The 17367-nt window shown below is 35.3% G+C and overlaps 1 protein-coding gene across 1 annotated transcript in view; it reads right to left on the reverse strand.

The window, feature by feature from the left end:
- Window positions 1–6419, reverse strand: part of LOC109375201 (membrane-associated guanylate kinase, WW and PDZ domain-containing protein 2-like) — a gene marked incomplete at its 3' end in the record, with an annotated part of 606766 nt that extends 600347 nt beyond the window's left edge. The window contains exon 1 of the mRNA XM_019630437.1: window positions 6350–6419. Coding sequence (XP_019485982.1) covers window positions 6350–6419 — 70 coding nt within the window. The remainder of the gene's footprint in view (window positions 1–6349) is intronic.
- Window positions 6420–17367: the final 10948 nt, after the last annotated feature.

The raw sequence follows: 17367 nt of genomic DNA on the forward strand, positions 1-17367 counted from the left end.
AGACCCTTCTTTTCTGGAGCCTGTCTCTTTCTATCTAGTAAGAGTCTCTTTCAGAAGCCACCAAGAATAACACCCATTATGCCTCTTGACTAGAAGTAGATCACATGTCAATTCCAAAATACATCACTAGAAAGGGGGAATGAAGTCACCATGACTGGCTTAAAGTAATCATGATTTATCTCCTGGGATGAGGAAAGTCGCACCTTCCCTGAGAACAAAGGATCTCAGCCCAATCCATGAACATATCAGAGCTAGCTCCTGGGTAGGCAACAATTTTAGCCACAGACCTCTGAGAATCAGTTATATCAGATTTCTCTAAATTGGAAATGCAAAGTGATAATAGTGAACATAATTAGATGATTAAAATTTGGCTTCCATACATTCTAACATAAAAGGGTTTCAGGGAAAAATAACTATTTCTAAAACAGAAGGTGGTAAATTAAAAATAAAAAACATATAAATTGTTAGAAGCTCTCTATATTTGAAAATATATACATCTCGGCAGTTTTAGAGACTCAAACAACAGGACACTTAAAAATAAGCCTCATTCCAAGCTTTTCAATCAATGCTCACAGCAAATACACACTAATTGGTGATAGGCTTTACTTAGCTGCATAGTTTTCATGATCATATTACAGTTAAGCAGGACAAAAGACAAGCAAAAATATGAAGATTCATTTCACACTCAAATTCTCACTTCTACTCCACCTACAATTATATTCTTAACCATATTTCATCAAACCCAATGACAAAAAAAGCCATCTCAAATCACATCAACCTTTCAGTAGTGCCCTATAGAAATACTGGCTCTGAACCAAGTACCCAGATAATAACTTGTTTAGTTTTAATTCAGAGCAGATGGACTAGGGTTCTCAAGGTCGAATTTAGAGGATCTTCTTGGAGAATACCTCATGGTCTCTGTAACACAGCAGATGGTGAAAATATTTTAGGGCTATTTTCAAATGATGTTAGTGACACTACATTTCTTTCAATTGTCTTATATGGCTTCCATAAACATGATTTTCCTTCCAAATCAAGAGTTACAATGATAGAGCTTAACAGGGTTCTTCGGAGATGTTATTATCAACAATGACAGACACACTGAGGATTTATTTTCCAAGTTCTGAGATGAATTGCAAGAGAGGAAGTAGTGGATCTCCTGAGATAAACAGATAGATACCGATAAATGATATTACAATGTGTATCCTGTTTTCCTGTATAAGGGGAAATAATTTCTCCCTCCTGCTATAGTAGACTTTTAAATTGATGTTTCTTTTTGAAAGATAAACACAATGTAATTCTCCTATTTGGCCCCCCCATGGAATTAACAGTGCTGTACTCACTGTAGATGTGTAATAATTTGTACCTTTTCCTTTTTTTTTAGTATAACTTTTTATTCTCAAGATCAAATATTGTGAAGGACATATAACATATGGGGCAATGTCAGGTATCTATTCTTTCAACTCTGAATTTCTCTGGGGAAATTAGTTTATTCCTACTCCCTAAAATGTTATTGAAAAGGTAATCCCTACTTACTGTATCTCATTTCCACAGTGGCAAGTGGAAAAGTCTCAGATTCCTTATTTTTCCTAAACTGTCAGAGCCTGGAAAAGGGCATCAATTAGGATAATGATACCCTTTATGCAGGGCCTTTAATCTTGAGTGATACAGGATGTGAGGAAGTGTGGAGTTCATTTTACAACAGCAGAAGCAGCAGAGGTGATGCTGTGCTAATTAAGACTGTTCCTTCTACTCTAGTCCTAGTTTCCAGGCCCCTTCCAATTCATAGTTCCAGACCAATCTCAAGCTAGCTCTCATTATTACAATAAATTTTCATTTGCTTAACTAGAGTTGCCTGCTATATTATTCATAATAAAAATGTTTAAAATACAAAGAAGAAAATTAGATAATAGAAATATCTATAACACTATTTTGTGTCCGTCTTTACCATTAATATATGTTGAACATTTTACATGAACAATAAAAAATGACATCACATAGCATAAGTTTAACGGTTACGTAGCATATCTTTGTAGGAATGTACTACAGTCTACTAGGATCTATTTAATAAGTACTGGATATTTAGGTATTTCCTTTTTTTTTTTAAACCATTACAAATCATCCTCTGGTTAGCATCTTATCTATATATCACTGTGTACAGTATTAGTATTTTTATTTTGTAATAAATTTTTAAAAGTGGAATAGTTGAGACAAATGGTAAAGGTAATTTTGAAGCACTGAATCATGCAGACATTTGCCCCACAAGGAAGGTGACACCTATTTACCATTCTATTGGCAGTATGGGAAGATGCCCATTCTGATAAATGTTACCCATTATTTCTACTGTTACATGGTGAAGAGGAGGCTATAAAGCTATTCAACTTTACTGTCAAATATGTAATTTAGAAAGTAATCAGTCTTTGGTTTGAGAAACCCCATGCAATAAAGGAGAAGAGTTACAATAGAACTCAATGTATGCCTCATGATATTTAGGAGTTCTCAACAGAGTTCTTAATACAACTGAATACAAACCAATTCCATACGTGTTTTTTGGTGGATGGGTACTGCCAACACTCTCAAAGTAAGTTAGAAGAAGAAAGAGAGAACCAAAGAAAATTCAGCCAGCTTTCATTATAGCTACTCCTCCCAGCTAACTGACCCACAAACTCAAAGCTCAGAAATGAAAGGATTTCATATCTACCAGAAGTATATTACAAAAAACACCGCTAAAATCCATTATACAGTTGGCATGCCTAGAAAGAGTCTGCGAAATGCAGTCTAGTCTTGGCCCACACTGTGTTCTCCAGATTGTTCTATGAAAGTCAGATGGCATCTTTCTGAATCAACTGGCCTTTGCTCATGTAATGGGGGATGCTACTGACACAATGAATGAGGCCGTCTAGGTAGATATGTGCTCAAATGACAGCTGTCTTGGTAATTAGAGGCTGAAGAGAGCCATTTCAATAACACAGCTAACATGTGCTAAGGAAATACACCCATAAACACAATTTTCTGAGATTTTATATTTATCATGGCTGAATAAACATATTAACCCATGTGCATGTATGAGTGTGTGTGTGCATATCGAATGTGTATGTGTGCGTGTGCATGTGTGAGTGTGTAATCTGAATAAATCCAAGGGCCCTGCGGGGCGGAAATTCAGTGAGACGTTAAATTCAAAGAATTACAGTTCATGCAGTGAAAAAGTAATTAGAATACTCCAGTTCTGTACTCAATCTCTCACAGATAAATGCATTTTAATGCACAGCAAGTATCTTGAGAATTATTTTCTCCCGACCCCGATTTTCTTAACATAGCAGCTGTTTCCTGAATAATTTTTCCCAATCTCAATTCCCAGTTGCCCCAAAGTCAGCCCATGGCTTCTTTTTTCTCTCCCCACCTTCTTGACTCTAAGCTGCTTATAATACAGCATCATTTAATGTCTCTGACTTCTTAAGTAGTCCCTCTGCTTATAATACTATCTGATTAAATATAACAAAGGTGCATACAAGTGTCAACACTTGATAAGCAGCCAGAAGCCAGGGAAAGTAGGGGAATGCTGTGATAATTCAAGTATTAATTGGTTTATTTCTAATTATACATTATAGTGTTGTCCTTGACATACTCATATACAACTTATGACAAAGTAGCCTCACAGAGTGGTAGATAAGGTGTTCTATGTCAATTTTAAAGATTCCTCGCCCAATTACTACACATACATTCTCGAAGGGAAGAAGACTTTAGAAACAAGGGCTTAACAAACAGAATTTTGGTTTACTTTTCCAAATAAGACAAAATAAAACAGTGCTTTAGTGCTTTATTACTGGATGTATTAGTGTCTTAAGTGTCTATGGCCATTTCTAATTTTTTTTTTTTAAGATTTTTATTGGGGAATTGGGGGAAGGGGAACAGACAAGTTGCTCTCCTTTTTTGGTCTTTAGTCTAGTTGTGGAGGACGTTGCTTCACTGGCCCAAGTTGGCACCATCATTGTGCTCTTCCCGGGCGAGGCAGATCAGTCACCGGCTTCTGGACGGTGCTCACTGTGGCTGCTGGCCACTCATGCTGGTTGCTGGCTACACACTGTAGCCCATGGCAACCCACTGCCACAGGGGCTGCAGCCTATGCCGTGGCTAGCGACTCAAAGCAGCCCAGCTCCAGGTTGAGCTGTTGTTCAGCATCTTAGCTGTAGAGGGCAGTGTCACTGGCCCTCTTATGTGGGATCTGAACTGGGGCCCTCTGGCGTCCCAAGCCAGAACCATCGCGCCACTCGGCTGGCCCATTTTTTTTTTTAATTTTTTAATCAAAGGAGAAACTTACCCTGGAAAGATGCAAATGGTTGAAGTACTCACATGTCTACATACAAAACTAAAAATCTGATTATCAATTGAATTGTTATAGATGCAAATAATCTGAAAAAGCCTTAAAAATGATTCTGGTGACATAGTAAAACTATAACACATCGAAGTGCTTCTTGACTATGAATTTGAATTGCTTAATTTCTAAAGCCACTATCTGTATTGTAAAAAACACGCAAATGAATATTTGGTTTAAAAAGAAAAAGAGCAATCCCCTAGGTAAAAAGAATTTCACAATAAATTATTGGTACCTCAGAATTTCACTTTTTCCTTCAAAAAATAGTGTGGTACTTGTATAATTACATGTTGGAAGAAGAGGGTAAGAAATTGTCAGCACTAATGATTTGTCAACAGTTTATCTTTTTGCGATTTAATGTTAGCTACCCATTGAAGTCTCAGGCACCCTTTGATTTTTCTCATAATTACTTAACCTATTTGACTGCTCAAAATGTGCACAGTAACCCCTCCTTAATGTTCATTTTTATTATATCTGTTTAGATGCATATGTTGAATTAATGGTTTTATATATTCCAAATTCATATTGATATCATAAAATAGGCTTAGCATTAATTATATTCATTTCTTGATAATCCAAAATAGGCAATCAATGACAAAATGTTCTCCATGGAGCAATAAAACTAAACATAATTAAAGTATGCTGGGCAGTTCACTGTGTCTTTGAACAAGAGTCAATAAATTAAATATATTCTGCATTTCCAGATGCTGGGCTCAGTAGCTGCCTAACAACCAGGTAAAATGAATAGTTCCTTAGTCCTACTCAGACCTATAATATCTGCTAGAAGCACTGGAGTTATTGACAGTGGAGAATAATGTTTTTAATAGTTTTTGAAAGATTTCTTTTAGTTTTTAAATCAATCTAATAAATCATCAAATATATATATATAGACTATCTTCTGTGTGCAATATACCTCAGCACATAAAAAAGATAAATAAGAGTGTGGATTTTATAAGGTTGCTAGTAATGTCCCCTGTTTAATTCTTGACTTTTAATAATTTGAGTCTTCTCTCTGTTTTCCTTAGTTAATCTACCTGAAGGTTTATCAAATTTGTTGACTTTTTTAAAGAACCAACTTTTGGTTTCCTTGATTTTGTCTATTTTTTTCTATTCTCTATTTCACTTATTTCCACTCTAATCTTTACAATTCCTTCCTTCTAATTGGTTTGCATTCAATTTTCTCCTCTTCTAGTCATAAAGTGAAAGATTAGGTTATTAATTTAAAGTCTATCTTCTTCTTCAATATACAATTACAGTTATAAATTTCCCCCTAATCACCATGTTGGCTGGATCCCATTAATTTTGGTTTGTTGCATTTTTATTTTCATTCTTCTTAATTTCTAATTTCCTTTCTCACTTCCTTTTTGATTCATTGGTTATTTATAGATTTAAAAAGTTCTACCACATCATTGTGAATTTCCCAAATTTTCCTTAGATAATCATTTCTAATTTTATTATATTACACTGTGGTCAGAGAACATTTTATATGAATTCAGTTTTAAAAAAAAATATATTATGGCCTAACACGTTATCTACCACAAAAATTGTTCAATGTGCCTTTGGAAGAATGTGTATTCTAGTGTTCTGTGGAGTGTTTATGGGTATCTTTTTGGTCTAATTGGTTTGTAATGTTATTCACACCTACTGAGTATCTATTATTCAAAGTAGGAATGTAAGTCTTCGACTATTATGGTTGAATTGTTATTCTTTGCTTTTGTCTTAATTTCTCCTTCATTTTTGAAGGATAATTTTGCTGAGTTTAGCATTGGTGATACATTTTTTTTCTTTCAGCATTTTGAACATTTATTCTCATTAACTTGGACTCAATGATTTATGATGAGACTCATCTGTATCCTATTGAGGCTCCCTTGTATGTAATGAGCTGCTTCTTTCTTGCTGCTTTCAAGATTCTTTGTCTTTAACTTTGGATAGTTTGACTATGATGTATCTAGATGTAGATCTCTCAGTTTTTCTTACCTGGAGTTTGTTGAGCTTCTTGTACATCCTTATGAGTATTTTTCATCAAAGTTGGAAAATTTCCAGCCATTATGTTTTCAAATTTTCTTTCTGTGTCTTTCTCTCTCCTCTTCTTTTAGAACTCCTTTTATGGGTGTGTTGATACAGTTGATGGTTTTTCACAGCTCTCTAAGTCTTTTCATTTTTTTTTTCCTCTGTTGCTCATACTGGATAACCTCAATAAACCTGTGTTCAACTTCACTGATTCTTTCTTCTGTCAGTTCAAATCTACTGTTGAGCCTCTTTAGTGAATTTTTCATTTTGGTTGTTGTACTTTTCAATTCCAAAATTTCTAATTATTTTTTTCCTATAATTCATATATTTTTACTACTCTTCCCTTTTTGGTGAGACATTGTTCTCATACTTTCCTTTAATTCTTTAAACATGGTTTCCTTTAATTATTTGAACATATGTGTAATAGCTGGTTTGAAGTCCAAGTCCAATATCTGGGCTTCCACAGGAACAGTTGCCATTAGCTGCTTTTCCCCCCTGTATATGGGCCATACTTTCTTATTTCTTTGCATGCTTCATATTTTATTGTTGAAAACTGGACATTTTAAATAATATAATGTGGCAACTCTGGAAATCAGATTCCTCTCCTCAGGGTTGACTTTTGTTGCTGTGTTGTTATGTTGTTGGCCTATTTAGTGATTTTCCTAGACAAATTCTTTAAAAATTTTGAGGTTGGTAATCTTAGTTGTTTATGGCCACTGAAGTCTCTGATCAGTTAGCTTAGCGGTCAGCTAATGATTTGACAGAGATGTCCTTAAATTCTTTTAACCAATAAACCTCCCAGAACTTGCTGGGGCCCTGTTTGTGTATGTTGTAGCACGTCTTCAATGCTCTTGCAGAGAATTTACAACTATGCCTTAGCCTTCACCTCCTATTCACACAGAGTCTTAATTAAGTTCAGCCAGAGATGAAAGGTTAGGGCATTTTCACATCTTTCCTGGACATGCAAACAGTACTTTACATGCCTGTGGCTTCCTAAACTCCCAGGAACATGTTGAAGCTTTTCAAAGCCTTCTATGGATCCTATTACACAATGTTTCCTTTTAGTCTTTTGATTGGCCTCTCATTAGCCCCACATCAGCAGTTCTCAACCTGTGGGTCGCAACCCCTTTGGGGGTCTAATGACCCTTTCACAGGGGTCGCCGGGTACTCGTATGTGGGCATATCTGCATGTGGGCCTGGAGACGGATAGAGGAGCGGTGTCTTGGTTCCTAAGACCATCGAAAATATGTGTTTTCCGATGGTCTTAGGCGACCCCTGTGAAAGGTTGAGAACCGCTGCCCCACATGGTAACACCACCTCAGGCAGCTGTATGGTTAAATAATTGTAACTAATTGTTTGCAACAAATACCCTGAGGCTAAGACAGAGAGAGGTCTGAATTAGGTCAAATAAAGACAAACCCTGAATATGGAACTTTTGAACAAGCTGCTAGGTAGGTCAAATCATGACCATTTATGATTATGAGACTTCTGGGAAGCTCCACATGCATTCTGTCCCCTAAGATACAGTTTTTCACAGCTAACATAGTTACGAGGCTATGGGTTTTTAAGCCTACCATGCAGAGCTAGGTCAAGGAATATGGGACTAGGGAGTGTTAAAATACCATAAAGCTCAGTGTTCTTAATGAAATTCAGCCAGTTTTCCTGCATAAATACTCTTCAGACTGCTTCAACCCATAGTTAGTTTCTATAGTTCTAAAAAAGTTGATTTGGACATTTTTTGCCAGTTACCATGATGGTTTCTGGAGGTGTGATTTTTGGAGGTCTTCATTCTGCCATTCTGAAAATGTGATCTTGCTTTTTTGTTGTTTTTTATGTTTATCCTAATTTTGATGAGCTAAATTGAAAGATCTTCCCAATTTAAAACACTGAGGATTAAAATGTTTTTTCAAGATGTGGACAGTTTTTAAACATTTTATTAAATAGGTCAAAGTGTGCATTAGTAAACATGGAAAATATTGCATTAATGACTATATGTAGCTGTGGCTAGCTAAGGAGCAGAGTCTGAGGCTTTCTAAACAGTATATACACATTTCAGTATTCATTTTGCTTAGTTCAAGTCCCCAATTATGTAAATATAAGTATTTATTTAGGCATTTGACAAGTATTTGTGGTCTAGTTACAGGAAATAGAAAAAATACAATTTATTTTTTTGTTTGTAAAGATTAATTCAAAGCAGTCAAATAAACTCTACCCACCCCCTCCACAAATAAAAGGAAAAGAAAAAAGCAAACTCACTTGATTCCAAAAAATCAATGATTTCAGGATAGTTTTTCCAAATAGAGAACAGTTCAATAGAGATCTCTTCTGAAATTTCAACAAAATAACTAGGAGTAAATGGTTGTATTCAAATAAAAGATAATCATTTTTGAGTCAAATTCTGGGTGACTTTTAGAGGTAGAATAGAACAAGATAGCTCTCCTCTGTCTGAGTAGATAAATATGAGTTGATTTATGTGGATTCATCCATGATAGGATAAGACACTTTAAAGATTTCTTAAAGTTGTTTTTATGGACACCATTTATTGTTAATATAGATTCATTACTATACATCCAAGGTTATGTAATATTGAAACAAGGTTTCTGTAATGAATATAAAGTTACAAATATAAGTTTATTGAATGTTTAACAAATGTTTAACCAAGGCTTTTTTTTTTTTAAGATTTTTATTGGGGAATTGGGGGATGGGAACAGCACTGGGGAATTGGGGGAAGGGGAACAGACAAGTTGCTGTCCTTTTGTTCTTCAGTCTAGTTGTGGAGGACGTTGCTTCATTGGCCCAAGTGAGCACCATCATTGCGCTCCTCCTGGGCAAGGCAGAACAGTCACCGGCTTCTGGACGGTTGCTCACTGCGGCTGCTGGCCGCTCACGCTGGCTGCTGGCTACATACGGTAGCCCATGGCAACCCACTGCAGCAGGGGCTACAGCCTACACCGGCACTGGTGACTCACGGCATCCCAGCTCCAGGTTGAGCTGTTGTTTAGCATCTTAGCTGTAGAGGGCAGTGTCACTGGCCTTCATATGTGGGATCCGAACTGGGGCCCTCTGGCGTCCAAAGCCAGCTCTTAACCAATGCGCCACTCGGCTGGCCCCTAACTAAGGCTTTTGTAATGAATCCGTGTTCAATTTAATATTCATGTATGATACAAGTGATTAAAACTGGGAGATTTCTACTCTAACAATCAATTACATTTTTTCTTTTAAGAAAACCATGTTCATTTAATTTCATTTATAGCAATACAATTTCATAGCTTAATATTTTCATGTTTACTCTGATTCAGGTTTTTTCAATCATAAATAAGTAATAATTGATTACCTAATAGCACAGAAAATACCAATAGCTATATATATGTTTTTGTTATTAATAGCAGATAATTCTTTCCTCCTTTCATATTATTTTATCTGGATTCATTTCCTCTTATTTCAGCTGTATTTTGCTTAATTTTACAAAAATGCCTCTCTAAAATGTATCCCATCATAGCTTGTAAGTGGGAATAATGGTGATGACCCTTCTCTTAGACCATTTAAGAGATGGATGCTGAGGAGTATTATTTAACTGGTTTACAATGTAATAATTTCTTGATTGATGACACATTCCATGGAATATTAGCTGACTTGCTCAGAACATTTTCTTAAAGCTTTTATAGACATTAGCAAATGCATATCTGAATTCAAAGCTTATGAGACATGCATACAAAAATGAATGAATTAAAGTAAATATATGAGACCTAAATTTAAAATCAATTGTGGTTAGATACTAAACTGTAGCTGACATATAGAAATGCCTTATCTGTCTATTTCTGAACCTTCTGTCACAGAAATAAAAACTTTCTTTTCTATTTGAGAAAGAATCCAAACCTGCCTAGTAACTCATATCCATGGTATCTGTTGACCTCATCAAAATTTTACGGAAGGTGAATTCTGATACTGTATTAAATATTGGGTGAATTTCATCCCTCATACTAGCTATGACCGCTCCCTTGATTTATCACACACTGTTCTCACCATAGTGTACAACTCAGCATCTAGTCTGCGTTTTTCACTGCAGTTCCACTTTGGCATTAAGATTTAAGAGAATTTTTTTTTCCCTTTATAAAGCCTTAAATCTTCCTTTTTCACTATTCCTTAGCACTTTCACATTTAACAGATATTACATTTTATTATCTCCTTTTTCTGAGACTCTCTTATTCAGACTTTATTTACAGTGGATTATATTTGCCAACTCTTATCCTTGGTTCTCCAAGTGCTCAAGATCTTTCAGTTTTGATTATATAGTCTCTCAAGTTCCTCATCACTGGAGATAATTCATTTTGAAGCTTGTTGTTCTCCCACCTCACCAACAAAAAAGAGAAAACAGTCTTCCCTCAATAGTCTCTGAAATGTCACACCAAGGATTATAATTCTTTCAGAGAAATATTTTGGATATAAGCATAATTCATCTAAAAGAGAATGTATTAGCAAGATTTCAACCATTGTTGTCAATTATTTCTAATGCCAAGGAAACTGAACAAAGGAAACATTATATTGTTATTAATGCATCACGTATAATTAATTTATTATTGAAAATAGTTGTAGTAACAGTAATTAGCCTTTAAAAATATTAGATTTAAAAGATTATGGGTTGATAGTAGAATATTATGTTTTAAATACTATTCTATATTTCTGTCTTCAAGAAAATGAATTTTAATAGAACCCTGTAAGCCACAGGTATGCAAAGTCTTTCTGTCAAGTGCTAAATGGTAAATACTACAGGTTTTGCAAGAACATGGTCTCTGTTGCAATTGCTAAACTCTGCCATTACAGCAGCAATGGACAATTCATAAAAAAATGGACAGGGCTGTGTTCCATTAAAACTTGATTTATGAAGATAGTAGTTAGAATGTCATAATTTTCACATCACAAAATAGTACCCTTCTTTAGAATTTTTAAAACTATTTATAAATGCAAAAAGTCATAGTTACCTCATGACCCATAGTAAAATAGGAGGCCAGATTTGACCATGGGCTACAGCCTTCTGACTCTGCTGTAAACTGTGGTATTGAATTTTATTTCTTAATAGTCTTTGATGTACACTGTACAGAATATTAACCAGAAGAAAAAGGAACACTTTTATGATTTTCAATGAAGAATACAATTTTACCAGATTTTTTTAAAGTCTCATGCTTTCATTCAGATATATGGCACTTTCCTGAGCACTAAAACCAAAAACCAAATGATATTTTAACCTATTATGAAATTCACCTAGTCATTAAATTTCAAAATGCAGTTATATTTTTTAGTTCAGCTAAATAATTGGGGTTTGGATACAATTGGGCTTTGTTTGATTGATTTACTAATTGGTGTGTCATGTGAATATTCTAAAAACATATTCATCTTCCGAACATGTGACATAGATATACTGTATCTGTCATCAGCTCCAAAGGTAAAGTTCTTGAATAATACCATGATTTTGACATTGAAAAACCTATGTTCCTATGGGAAAAATAGGTTTGAAAGACCAAACAAATACATGAAAGTGATTAATTTTTTTAGCATCTCTCCACATAAATCAACAGCAACAACGACAACAAAAAACAGACACCAATACTACTGATACATCATAAATGAGTAATTATGGACTCTGTGCTATTAATTTCACTATACAATTTATTATTTCTTGGAAACTTTCAGGATCTACCGAATCTCTAGTTTTAACCAAATGTTTGTAAATAGATTTCGCCTTGCCGCAGACAGTACACAAACTAGGATCTATTTTCTGTTTATTCTTGTATATAAATGTTCGGGGCATTTCTCATTTTATAATATTATATCTCAGGAGTTGATGATGTCTGATTTCTAAGGCCCATGTCTTCCAGGCCTTATCTTTATCTTTTTTCAGACTTCATTACATCAACCCATGGTATTTTTAGCAATTCTTCTTACCTCCCTTTTCTAACCTTAACATTTCATTCTCTCTAATTTTTTAAACAGGTGTAACCCACAATTTACTTATACTAAAACCAAAATTTTCACAGATGCCTTGGAGCTCTATAAAAGTAAATTTATCTAAATTTGACTCATGAACACAAAAATGCCATGGTTGGCATGTCCTTTAGGTCAAGAATCATTAGAACATTTTTAAAAATAAAATTTTGAGCTGCTCCAACCCTAAGGTTTTGTAAATGAGGCAACTGAGCCCCAGTTTCCTAATGGCTTGCTCTGGAATTCAGACACCAAGTCCAGAGAACTGATCACCAAGACTCCTTGAAAAAGGAAAATGACTCATGGCTGGAGAAGCTCAGTGCTGAGAAAGTGAGTCTCTAGGCTCAGAGTAACCAGCCCTGATAGCCTGAGGCACAGTGTGTCTGTGCAGGGCCTTGAAGCTGCCCAGAGCATGGGCGGGGCGGAGCCTGTGGCTAGAAATGTGCTAGGTAGGCGCTCCGGCCTCTCCATAACCAGGCTCCCATTTCCTCTGTCCTGCTCCGGGCTCTGGGAAGCTGACTTTTATGCAAGACAGAGTTTGGATCCTGTTCCCTGAGGCTTCAATTAGATTAGGACAATGGGAGGCACAGGTAAGAGATAAGAGTGAGAGAGAAAAGAGGTCAGGATAAGTGTTCTCCATTGCTCTCCCAGCCAGGAAGCAGTTTTGGCAACATCTATGTTCTAACTACAGTCGCAAGTCCTATCAAGAAATCCCCCTACTATGATCATCTCTCTGATCCCCACCACGCACCTTCACGTTTCTTACGGAACAGCTTCCTTCTCTTGTTCCTCCCTGGGCACCTCATCACCCGCTTGAGTTCAATTGCCATTGTCAAAGTAGGCCTCCATTTAACTCTCTTAAATTACTCCCTTGAGTGTGGCACTTGCTTCTCCCCAACCTCCAACGGATACAAAGAACAAGTATTTAGACCCGCCAGTGTTAAAACGTCTTCAGGAATCCGAAGTCATTGAGTTCCTGATATTATCTAATAATCATGTGATTATGCCTTCCTTGAACAAAACAATGAATTACTATTTGTATGATTCATCAAAATCTTTTTACCTCTGGAAACGCTAGATAAATAATTAAACTCAAATGTATCCATGCATCACCTCTGCTCTTTTCTCAAGAGACTTAATTTTATTTCAGTAGCAACAAGAATTATTTTAGAATTCCCTGACAGCCAGAAAGTCAAGATGGTCTAAAACTATGAAGAATCCAATCCAATTCTCTAAGAGAGACTTATCAATTAAGAGTAAAATATTTCTGTGGCTTTTATATAAAGATTATTGATCATCTCTCCAATAGCCCTCCCAAGTAGCATATTTTCTATTTTCTTGACAGTCACTAAATAAAAGTCATAAAATGACCAAGTAATCTAAATGACAAGAAAAGGTGTTGAAAATAATAAGTATTGTTATAAGTGCACATATAGATTATCTATTATTATTATCATTATTATTATTATTATTATTATTATTAGCCAACCCTCACTGAGGACTTACAACATGCCAGGCCCTGTTTTAGATTCACTTAGTGAATTGTCACAGCCATTCTGTGATGTAGGTATTACAATTATCCTACCATATACACAAGGAAATAGAAGCATAGAGATATTGAGTAACTTGCCCAATGTCACAATATAGTAAAAAAGGGAAGCTGTCATATCTAGGTCTTAGTTGTTTCCTTATGATAAACAGGAAATAGTCACTGAAATTTGTATAATTTAAAATATATATATCAAAATCAGCATTGCTGCTTTTATGGTTGCTGAAATCAGCATCGCTGGTGCTATAACGAGGGCCGTGTTACACAGGGATGGGTCAGGATGAAGATTTGTGCTGGACCACATAAGCTAAAAGAGCTAGGTCAGACAGTCACGAGAGAGGCAGAAAGAAGGTGACATTCAGAGGGACAAAGAGGCAGCATGTAATCAGCATCCAAGAAGCCTGACAGCCCACAGAGGTACCTCATCGAGCGCTGGGTAGGAGGGGCTGGGGTTCCAAGGTAAACTCCCACCCACAAGACAGTGGTCTTGTCTGCAGGGAGCTGGATCAAGAGCGTAAGTAACCAAGGCAGAGAAAAGTAAGCTGTACCTGCTTCCAGGGCTGTTGTGAAGGCCACGGGAATTACTGCATATGAGAGCTGGTTGCTCCAGTAATCACGTAGTAAAACACCCTCAATTTTTATCTAACTACAAAGATGCCTTTGATTTTTAAAAATATAAGATTTTTAAAAATATAAGACGTTTTATCACCATAAGACGTATTCCAGGCTCTTGGTCATCTACAATAAGCAGAAATATGATATGTCCACTTTCAGGAAACCTCCCTGAGAACAGCTGGTGGCACCCTTTAACCCTTTTTCCTTTCCTCCTTCTTGCTGGCTGGCTGGAATGTTGGAATGTGGGTGTAATACTAGTTGGAGCTTCCGCAGCTTCCTTGGAAAGACTATGCGGAAGGTAATGGAACAGCACCAGGAAAGGAATCAGCATCCCTGACAATTTGGCGGTGACCCTTTCAGCCCTGAACTGCTTCTCTGACATGAGGGAGAATTATATTTAGGTGACTGTTATTCTGCCTTTCCGGTTACTACAGTCCAAGCGAATTGTAACGGGCACAATGCATAAAGCACTGAACACATAAACACCACCCATAATTAGCCATGTTAATGTTAGCTTCTCTTATTTTTGCTGTTGTTAGGGCTGAGGTAAGAAGTATTAATAAAAGCTCAGTTTTGTCAGTGGGATGTATGGGCCAGAGCAGGATGAAAAGAAAAGTTCAGAATGCTGAGAAACTGGTAGTTAGGCTACTTGAATAGACTCTTAATTGGGGCTGTAATGTAAACCTTCGCTCCTCCTTAAATTTCTAAAACTATTTTTTTTTATATTGTTCCAAATGCTGTCATGATGACTTGAGCCAGTCAAAGAATACCAGGATAGTACATTTGACATAGACCAGCATCAAGTGTCAGACACCTGCTGGGTGTGCAAGGCTGTGAAAAGGCAAGTGGTGTTTAAAGCTGCTGGCTTCTAAATGATCACTTGTTTATTTTCCCATTTCAGTAAAAAATTTAAGAGAACATATATTAAAGATAAGTTCCTGTCTCTGAGTCTCCAGAGAGTGTATTAGCATGCCAGATATGTCTGTAAAAGAATAATAGCTAGGCAAATAATGATTTGAACATTAAATATATTTAAATGCAAGTTTTCCCTTTAGTAATTTCAGTTGTTTAAAAGATAAAATTGGGGCTGTTTCATGGAAAATGGTTTTAAAAGTCAAAGTGTCAGTATATTAAGTTAAATTTTAGAATGAGAGTAAAATAAAATGCTTTTATATGTTACCCAAAAGAATAACAAAACTGAGTATAATAAAAAGTTGTAGGTAAAAAACAAGAAAATTAAGGAAAAAAAGAGAACTACCAAAAGGCATTCTTAGAGATCTTAGACTCATCTCTAAGTGTATACATTTATCCTTATATATAAAATATTATCAAATTCCACTGAAATTCAATATTTTCAGTAAATTTTAAAGTCCTTTATCAAAAGTAACACATATTAAAGTTAGGAAACTTAGAAAATATCGTTAAGCAAAAATTTAAAAAGATCAAGAACTAACCACTATAAATAATTGTGTATATGTCCATCCAGACTTTGTCCATACATATGCATAAACATTTTTTATAAGAATGTTATGCTGTATTATGCTGTATTATTAACTGCTTCTTTCACATCTGTAATAGATCCTTAATTGAAACATCATTTTGAATGGTTGTGCATTATTCCATTGTATGTCTGTAACAAAATTTATTGAGTTACAAATTAAAGCTGCCACTAATTAAAAAAAATAGGTTTATTTGCACCCTTCTACAATTATCTTAGGAGAAACCACAGAAGTAGAATGCGTGGTCAAAGGTAATGCAAAATCTTAAGCCTTTTGATAAGCATAAGCAAACTGCCCTATAGAAATATTATATACTAATTAAACTTAGGCCGAAAGCACGAGAGTTTCTATTGTACTGCACTTTCACAATTCTGAACTATCTATGATAGATGGACAAAGAGGCAGACAAAAGTAGAGATCATATATATGTGGGCCAACGTAATGTGCAAAAATGTCCTGTCATTATTTTCATTCATTTATTTTTTATTGTCCATTGGTTAAACAAATAAACATGTGTATTAGTTATTTGTATTTATTTTTTTTGAAACTGTTTATATTTTTCTTCATGTTCTGGTTTTTAAAAATTAATATTGATACATAATAGTGCTTTATCTATTCATAATACAGTTAAGTATTTTTTCCTGATTGTGGTTTGACTTTAAATTATGTCTTATCATATTATTTGTAAGTTTACTCTTCTGTGTAGTCAAATCTATAGCTATTTTCCTTTGGACTTTTTATGCTTATTTAAAAAAGACATTTCCACTCCAATATTATAGTCACTGGTATTTTATTTCCTAGTAGTGATGTCTTCTTTTTCCAATAAAATCTTTATCAAAAATGTATTTGTTATAGTGTGAGGAGATCTACTTTTTTATTTTTCAATTATAGTTGACATTCAATATAATTTTATATTACTTTCAGGTGTACAGAACAGTGGTTATATATTTATATAATTTCAAAGTGATCCCCCAACTAGTCTAGTACCTACCTAGCATTATACATATGAGGTGTGATCAAACAATACTATGAATGTTTAATTAAAAGAAAATTATTATGGTAAAAGACACATTGTCATTAATCACTCTCAAAATACTTCCCCTTGCTTCAAACACACTTATCCCATCTTTCTTGCCACTTTCTGAAGCAGTTCTGGAAGTCCTCTTTCATGAGTGCCTTTAGTTGTGCTGTTGTGGCTCAATCCTATCTCCTTTTTCACCCAGGCCCCCAACCCCATCTTCCATCTCGCAACTATCAGTTTGTTCTCTGTATCTATGAGTCTGTTTCTGTTTTGTTTGTTCATTTATTTTGTTCTTTAGAGTCCACATATAAGTGAGGTCATA

The sequence above is a fragment of the Hipposideros armiger genome, unplaced genomic scaffold, assembly GCF_001890085.2.
Source record: "Hipposideros armiger isolate ML-2016 unplaced genomic scaffold, ASM189008v1 scaffold_911, whole genome shotgun sequence".
Classification (NCBI taxonomy): Eukaryota; Metazoa; Chordata; class Mammalia; order Chiroptera; family Hipposideridae; genus Hipposideros; species Hipposideros armiger.